Source organism: Mytilus californianus, unplaced genomic scaffold (assembly GCF_021869535.1).
Source record: "Mytilus californianus isolate M0D057914Y unplaced genomic scaffold, xbMytCali1.0.p SCAF_2, whole genome shotgun sequence".
Taxonomy (NCBI): Eukaryota; Metazoa; Mollusca; class Bivalvia; order Mytilida; family Mytilidae; genus Mytilus; species Mytilus californianus.
The window spans coordinates 69,107,143-69,116,494 of NW_026262668.1; the positions used below are offsets into that span (position 1 = coordinate 69,107,143).

At 34.9% G+C, this 9,352-nt stretch overlaps 1 protein-coding gene across 1 annotated transcript; it reads left to right on the forward strand.

The window, feature by feature from the left end:
- Nucleotides 1-426: 426 nt before the first annotated feature.
- Nucleotides 427-5,078, forward strand: LOC127728140 (uncharacterized). Its single transcript, XM_052235383.1, has 3 exons — nt 427-572; nt 1,165-1,381; nt 4,393-5,078. Exons 2-3 carry the CDS (start codon nt 1,190-1,192, stop codon nt 4,828-4,830), a joined length of 630 nt encoding a protein of 209 aa, XP_052091343.1. The 5' UTR covers nt 427-572; nt 1,165-1,189; the 3' UTR covers nt 4,831-5,078.
- The last annotated feature ends 4,274 nt before the right edge of the window (nt 5,079-9,352 follow it).

The window sequence follows — 9,352 nt, forward strand, 5'->3', positions numbered from 1 at the left end:
GAAACACAGTAATCAAATAGTGAATTCGATTTAACCAGTTGAAATAAGTATTTAAACAAATCTTGGAAAAATACGAAACTCAAGACCCCGACTAAAAATTCCTCGTCACAAACGGGTTAATTTTAACAGGTATCAAAGCACTAAGTTGGTAGTAGAGAACAAGATCTCAAAGATCACCTTTTACGGGCAATGAAACAATACAATATAAATCTTATTGAAACCTATTGAACTAATCCTAGCAAGTGTTAAATGATTTGACAATTTAGATAATGCCATGAATAATGTATCTACAACTGCATTAAATTTAAATTAAACACAATATCGTATTACTAGTGAGATAACGGTTATTTCTTCATATACAAAACAGTGTGAAGTTAGCATTTAAATGATAAAATCTAAAACAATAATAATTTGGGGTCTTATAGATACTCTGTTTGGCAAGCAGTTTTCTGACAATAAAGTGTCCATAAGAGGAACGAGTAGAAGTGTGGATTATGGTTTTGATTTTAAACTAAAATATTCACCAACTGAAGTAAATTGCCGTTTACCGCCGTGTACACTGCTTGTGTTGTGTAAGTACCATAAGATACAATTATTTTTATATAAAAAATATTTCAAACATTCGAACTTGGCATTCTGTGTAAAAATACGCATGTCTTAAATCAACAAAATTAATACTGCTGCATTTTTCCGAATTGAATACTCGATTTAAGCAAAAGTCATAATCTTAATGTATTGTTTCTCGACAATTTTTTAAAAAGTTGATTTGATAGAACCAATCTGTCACAAATGTTTTTTTTTGTATCAAGCCGTAGATTTTTTGGTTTGAATTGTTTCACATTGTGCAATGCCGGCGCTTTTATAGATTCACGTGTATAGATTACAATACGGTATGGGTTCTGCTCATTGTTGAAGGCCGCACAATGCCCTATAATGCTTACATCCACGTCCTTTGGTCTCTGGTGGATAGTTGACTCATTGGCAAGCATACCACATCTTCTTTTATCTATATTTAAAGGCACCTGTATCAATATTAAAAACAATACAAACACTTTATCCGAAACTATGCAGAACATTTGTCGTGTAGAAATATCTCTTGAAATATCTAAAATTACCCATACTAACTTTACAAAAAAATATTTCAATAATTTATTTTTCTTCCAGCTTATAACATTGATTAACCACCAATATGGCCATGGACGTATCACAAAGACCTGCAACAGTATCATTTGGAACCGAAGTGATTCTTGGACGACGGAAATCACGTGCCTTCAGCATCAGTCAACAGGACACAAGAGATACAGAAACTTTCAGACGACAATCGTATAAATATCAGTTTCCAAACCCAGCATTAGAAGCTGACAAAAGAGACTTTGACTTGGTAATAATAGTAAACTTGAAATGAAATGTAAAGAACATAACCTGCCTACAAAAAATTAACAGAATCATTTAGAATTTGTTACTGGTTTTATACAAGACAGGGGCGTGAAAATATTCTTGTTTACGGAGTAATAGCAAATTACAAGCGGTAATTAAAATGAAGACATTTACACTTGAAAGATAAACACTATCAAAGAAATAAAATCACCAGCAAATAACTTACTAAAAGAAAACTACAAAACCACACTGATCACTCAGACTAAGGAATTCAAACACATAGAGCAGAATCGACTACAATTTGAAATTAGATAATTTATTTATTTTGTTAGTCACCAGCAGCAAAAAAGACTATTTCGACTCAATGAACATGAAATTGTTTATTTAAACATTTTGCAAAACACCTGTCCTACCTCCTTGGCAAATCTGTTGTTGTCCCCGCCGATAAAGCCCCAAACAACATCGTTTTTGTGTCTATTTCACATTACATAAACTGCTTGATAAATGAACTAGGTATTGACAATTCGCTTGGAAACTCAACATAAAACCCCACGACACTTACCAAGGAGAAAATCCTGGATAATCTTAGGTTTGTTCAATGCTCCTTTGGTCTTTGGAATTTCAACAAAAAGGAAGAACTGGATCTTCCTTCCCTGTATTGGATACCTCAATTATATAAGCGTCCTTACAAACAACGTTATATTGCTGTGTCTTCTAAGGGTTCCACGAAATCTCTTTCTAAATTATGCACATCAATTTTATAAGGAATCAAAGCCGGCTTCAAAGTTTGTGAAACTACCTATTCTAAAGGTGGCGTGAATCAGATTTGGATACTGCGAAAAATCCAAAGATATTTTAGAGTACATACAATCTAAGACTCTTTCATCTTGCAATAGTATTAAAACATTTGACTTTTCTACATGTTACACAAGTATTCCCCATTCCAAACCAAATGACAAATTGAAAGAGTTGGTTCTGCTTTGTTACATAAAAAGAATGGTCAACGTAGACACAAGTATCTTGTCTTAGGGAGGGATAAATCATACTTTGTGAAAAATAATTCTGATTCAAACAAAAAATTCTCTGAAACTGACATTATCAAGATACTTGATTTCTTGATTGGCACCATGTTTGTTACGTTTGGAGGACCTGTTTTTCAACAAACAATCTGCATTCCCATGGATACAAACTGTGCTCCTCTTCTTGCCGACTTGTTCCTTTATTCATACGAGGAGTTTAGGAAGAAAGAAAAGAACTTAGCATTATCCTTACGTATTGCTCAGTCTTTAGTTTTCTATGTTGTGTTTTGTGTACAGTTGTTTGTCTTTTGGTCTTCTTTTTTGCCATGGAGTTGTCTTTTAAATGTCAGTACCAAGTCAGGAATGTGACAGTTGTTTTCCATTCGTTTGATGTGTTTGAGCTTTTGATTTTGCCATTTGATAAGGGACTTTCCGTTTTGAATTTTCCTTGGAGTTCGGTATTTTTGTTATTTTAAATTTAACTTAGTTTGGTGACAATGTTGAATGCATTTGGGGACTTATCATTTTTTACCTGGGAGGGGGTGCTGGTCAAAATGTAGGAGGGGGGGGGGGTTCAAATTTTTTTTATAAATTCAGTGGGGGATCAATTTTATCTCTAATGAAAACTTTTGAATCTACCAAGTATATCCTACATATCATGTGTGTCAAAGGTAAGTGTTATGCATGTTAAAAGTTTGGCATGTTTAATAGAGGGGGATCACATTTTTTTTAATTGTTTTTAAGGGGGATAAAATAAAAATAGTGAAATATTATGGGGGATCAAGAAACATTTAATATGTTTGTTTTCAAAATGACCAGCCCCCTCCCAGGTAAAATATGATAATTCCCTAATATCCTATCGAACTTGAGATAATGGATACAACAGCTACAGTTCAATCTGCCTAATGGCTTGACCTACATCTAGAAATTGACAATGAGGGTAGGTTGAAAACAAAACTTTACGACAAAAGAGATGATTTCAGCTTCCCAATTGTGAGCTTTCCATTTCTATGTAGCAACATTCCTTTAGCGCCTGCATTATATGGAGTATATATCTCCCAGTTGATACGCTATTCAAGGGCTTGTATTTCCTATCATGATTTCCTTAATAGAGGGTTGTTGCTCACAAGGAAGCTATTAAACCAGTTGGTTGACCGTAATGGAGTATCCGTTTCACAGATATATTCCAATTGTCGTAACCACAATCTCGTCCTCTGTTAGCCGAATGTGACCTACCAAATTAGACTTATCACCAGGTTTGTACATACATGAACAACACGACGTATGCTACGTGTGAATCAGGATCTGCTTACCCTTCCAGAGCACATGACATCACCCCCGGATTTTGGTGGGGTTCGTGTTGCTCAGTCTTTCAATTGGAAAGTTGGCATGATTGATTGTTGCTTGTTTAACGTCCATTGACAAATATTTCATGCATTTTCAGGACGAGAACAAATAACAATAATTTAATTGGTGGGAAATTTGGACTGCCACTCACTGGGAAATGGAAGTATGTTGGGAATGGGGCACAAACGTACATCTGAGTTATTGCAACGTGGCACTCACCCTACACGGGTCATCGGATTTAACCATTCTGACCGGACGCCCCATTTCAGCAAGTGTTTAAATACCAGACATGTGAAGTCCGAGGGATTATCATATTTCTTAACCCCCGTCAACCTTCGTGGTGTTGTAGGGGTTGCAGGGTTGCATATAGAAAATATGGTCATTGAATCGGCCACAAATGAGCTTATTATTATCGAATGATGCTGGATGGGTCTTATTCGTGCTAGGAGTATGGCATTTTCCCCCAACACGGGTTTCGTAATTAATACATCCCATCAAACCTCGGAAACCGTTTGCAGAAATGGAAAGGGGTCGTACACATCGGTAGGAGCAATTAGGTCCACTTACTAGAATTACTCTCTAGGGCATACAACTAGAAATTATTCTGTAAAAATTTTAAAAGACAAATATATTTACTGTATATTTTCAGTCAGAAATACAAGAAAGTGATATAAGACGACATGTATTTGGGAAACCAGTGGAGGAAATGGAGTTTGTTGGATCTGACAACACAGTTAGGAGACCAACGGTATCTAGTGCACGCCGATCTGTCCTTTGGTCACGTGATCGACGGCTGTATGAAGACAGACATCGCCAAGATGTAGAGGAATTTAGAGAACAACCGTATATGAGGCATGAATATCCAACATTAAGGAAACACTATCCCGGTACATGGAGACTAGCGTCAAGAGATGAAATCCAAGCCACGACTGATCGGTTGACAAGTGTTCCTGCTCCAACATCAGCAAGCATGAATTTGCACAAATTTCAGTGTTTCCTGCACAATGTATTGGAAGTAGAAGCACAGGCGCGGAATCGTGAGCTAAGGTCATGCCTTCGTAGAAGACCTAAGACATCTGTAATATAAGATCATCCAGCGACATGTATAATATCTGAATTTAAACCTCGAGATTTAAACATATCATTTGCCATCAAATTCACAGTGGTAGTGAAATAATCGTTAATTTAGAAGTGTACTCAAATGTTCAGGTACTAAAATAGTAATAACTATCCACGAAGTACTACAATGTAATATTAAGGTGGACAGTCCTGTTTTTATGTCTTGATAGAAATAAAAATATTGGCAGTTGTTTTACCTGCTACGAATGCAAATGATCAACCGTTGATAGTTTGTTATATAGTTAATCCTCCGGTGCACATCAGTTCACCAAAAGTTTTTGGTTGGATTCGTATTGCTTAATCTATAGTTTTCTGTGTCATATTTTGTAGAACCTTGTTCGTCTTTTCGTCTGTTGGCCAAAGTGTTAAAGTTTTAATTGCTTTGTTAGTATTATGTTCTCTCCTTTTGTCGTGCCTGCTACAGCATAGATTTCGATGTCGTTGGTGGTGTCACTATTTAGTTTCAACCTGTGGTTTAAGTTTTTTAAGACATCAATAACTTGTCAAACTTTATGGAATTTTATGAAATTTGGACGAGACAATATCCACCGCATAAATATGTATTCTCATTTTCCGTTTTTTTTACAATTAACATTTAGATAAGTCAATTACTTTGTCAAACCCTTCATGGAAACTTGACAGAAACTTTTTTTTGATCAACAGACATTTTCCAGAGCAACATAATGAAAATATTATTTTTCCTTCACCGTATTTAACAGTTTAAAGGACTTTGTTTATTGCAGTTAACAAATAGATACAGTATGGGGTTAAAGTGTTTTACACATCAATTTCTTTGCCAAACTTCCAAAGAATTTTATTAAACTTTGGCAGAAGCTTTTTTATGATTAAGAGGCACAGGCACTTGTCTCTGAAAAGAAAATTACCTATATACTTTAATGTGTTATATTCAAGTATATAGGTAGTTTTGTTTTTCAGAGACAAGTGCCTGGCCTGTGTTAGGAAGTACTGTCTGAAACAAATTTTAAAAACGTGTTTTTTTCATTCTCAGTATTTTACTGACAGATGGACTTGGTTTTTTGCAGTGAACATTTAAAGATAGTTTGGAATTTTTTTTTAGACATGATTCAGTTGCCGAAATATAGCGTTGAATTTCAACTTAATTACAAATTATCAAACAGATCACAATTTGGTCCTTAAATGGATCTACATAAAAATGAATTTTAAAAGCCTTAATGCTAAGTAGAACAAGCACAAGTGCACACGCTGAAATGTCTCACCTGCTTTACTAACCATGACGGATTTTATGTCGATAGTCCAAAAGATAAAGTTTTGCTACAAGGATCACATAAACTTATCATTATCAATGATCAATGAAAATGAGGTCAAGGGCAGATGAACAAAGCCAGACAGACGTGTACATCTTGCAATCAATCCACACACCAAATATAGTTGACCTATTCATTACAGTATACAACAAGAGGCTGTCAGAGTGACAGCAAACCGGATTGTCCTGCAGAGGTCAAACCCTGAACAGTTGAGCAAGTATGGACACTTCATTTAAGCTTAAAACTGCTCTGAATTTGGATTGTGGTTGAATATTTGACACAGCATAGGTTTGTGACACAAAATGAATGTGGTCAAAGAACTGAAATATTTGAAATTGGACATTTATTTAATTACCTACTATGGTCCAATATCCAAAATCTAAGTACATTGTCAGAATCAGCATATCAAAGAACTCCAAAAATTCATTTTTCAATGAAAACAAACAAAAGTTTAATTTAGGACCCTTTGGACCACAATATAGACCAATTTGATAAAGGAGCTCACAATCCAAAATCTCTCAATACATGGTAAGATTCAGCATTTCAAGGAACCACATAAATTCAATTTTTGTGAATCAAACAAAGTTTAATTTTGGACCCTGATTTGGACCAACTTGAAAACTGGGCCCAAAAATCTAATTTTAAATACAGGTTTAGATTCAGCATTTGAAAGAACCCTATATATATTTAATTTAAGTTGAAATGAAACACAATTTAATTTTATCCATATATTTTCTGTGCAAAGGGAAATAACTCAAACTTGATAAATAGATATGATTATAATGAATAAAGTGATGACTAAGTTCTATAAAATTAGATTTGATGTAATTTTTCAAATTATAATCAATAGTATGATAACAACAACCAGTGATGACTAAGTTCTCTTAAATTAGATATGATTTGACACTCAAACATTGTTAAAATCAGCATATCAAAGAACCCAAGAATTCAATTGTTGATTAAACAAAAGTTTAATTTAGGACCCTTAATTAGTACCTCGATGTGGTATTATCTAACTAATAATGAAAATAAATACAGGTTTAGATTCAGCATTTCAAAGAACCCTATATATATTCAATTTATGTTGAAATCAAACACAGTTTAATTTTGGACCCTTATTTGGACCAACTTGAAAACTGGGCCCAAAGTCAGAAATCTAAATATATGTTTATTAATAGACAATCTAAGCTAAGTTTTAAAAGGAGTTCACCTAATCCAAAAAATATATATAGCATTCAGAAAATTAGTTTTTACAGAATAACAAACAATTTACAATTTACCAAAGTAAAGAAAAAAAAATCAAAAAATTTATTTATCATTAATACAATGTCTTTTAAAAGTATATAAAACTTATCTGTAATTATCTTCAAAATGTCTAATAATAAACAGTAAATTTCTAATTATATTTACTACTATATAGCTTTTAATCATCAACACTTTTCAAATAAATCTGTCACTCAAGATAAGACATTAACCATATGTTTAGTAAATTGATTACAGGACTTATAAACAGGTGAAAATTATCTATAAAGGCTTAGTGTAATCAAACTAAATGCATATAAATAACAATTTCTGTTCAAAGGAAAATAACTCAATCACAAAAAAGACCCCAGGGGACTCGACTTTTATTTCATTTGATTTATTTTATTGTAATATACAAGAAGAAAAATGGTTTCACGGTGGAGATCTTGACTGTTTACAAGTTTTCAAAATAAAAAGGGTGTGGGGGTTACCCCAGGGGTCTCACGTTTTATTTCATTTGATTTGTTTTATTGTCCCATAAAAGATTATATTAGGGTTTAGGGGTGGGGATCTCAACCGTTTACAAGTTTTCAAAAAGAAGAGGATGGGGTTTACCCTCGTGGACTTCCCTTAAATATCATTTGATTTGTTTAATTGTCCCATACACGAATATATATGGTTTAGGGGTTGGGATCTCAACCGTTTACAATTTCTCAAGCAGAAGGGGGTGGGGGTTACCCAAATAGACTTCCCCTATATTTCATTTGATTTGTTTTATTGTCCCATTCAAGAATATATATGGTTTAGGGGTGGGGATCTAAACCGTTTACAAGTTATCAAAAAGAAGGGGGGTCGGGGGTGACCCCATGGAATGGACTTCCCCTATATTTTATTTGATTTGTTTTATTGCATACAAGAATATATATGGTTTAGGGGTGGGGATCTCAACTGTTTACCAGTTCTAAAACAGGAGGGGGTGGGGGTGACCCCAGGGGACTCACCTTTTATTTTTTTTATTGTCCCATACAAGAATATATATAGTTTCAGGGTGTGGATCTTGACTGTTTACAAGTTTTCAAAAAGAAAGGGGGTGGGGGTGACCCCATGGACTTCCCCTATATTTCATTTGATTTGTGTTATTGTCCCATACAAGAATATATATGGTTTAGGGGTGGGGATCTCGACCGTTTACAAGTTCTTAAACAGGAGGGGGTGGGGGTGACCCCAGGGGACTCACCTTGTATTTCATTTGATTTGTTTTATTGTCCCATACAAGAATATATATGGTTTCAGGGTTAAGATTTTGACCGTTTACAAGTTTTCAAAAAAAGGGGGGTGGGGGTGACCCCAGGGGACTCCCCCTCAATTTCATTTGATTTGTTTTATTGTCCCATTCAAGAATATATATGGTGTAGGTGTGGGGATCTCGACTGTTTACAAGTTATCAAAAAGAAGGGGGTGGGGTGACCCCCATGGACTTCCCCTATATATCATTTGGTTTGTTTTATTGTCCCATTCAAGAATATATATGGTTTAGGGGTGGGGATCTCAACGGTTTACAAGTTCTTAAACAGGATGGGGAAGGGTGACCCAAGGGGACTCACCTTTTATTTCATTTGATTTGTTTCGTTGTCCCATACAACAATATATATGGTTTCGGGGTGGGGATCTTGACCGTTTACAAGTTTTCTAAAAGAAGGGGGGTGGGGTGACCCCCATGGACTTCCCCTATATTTCATTTGATTTGTGTTATTGTCCTGTACAAGAATATATATGGTTTAGGGGTGGGGATCTCGACCGTTTACAAGTTCTCAAACAGGAGGGGGTGGGGTGACCTCAGGGGACTCGCCTTTTATTTCATTTGATTTGTTTTGTTGTCACATAGAAGAATATATATGGTTTCAGGGTTGGGATCTTGACCGTTTTCAAGTTATCCAAAAGAAGGGGATGGTAGTTACCCCA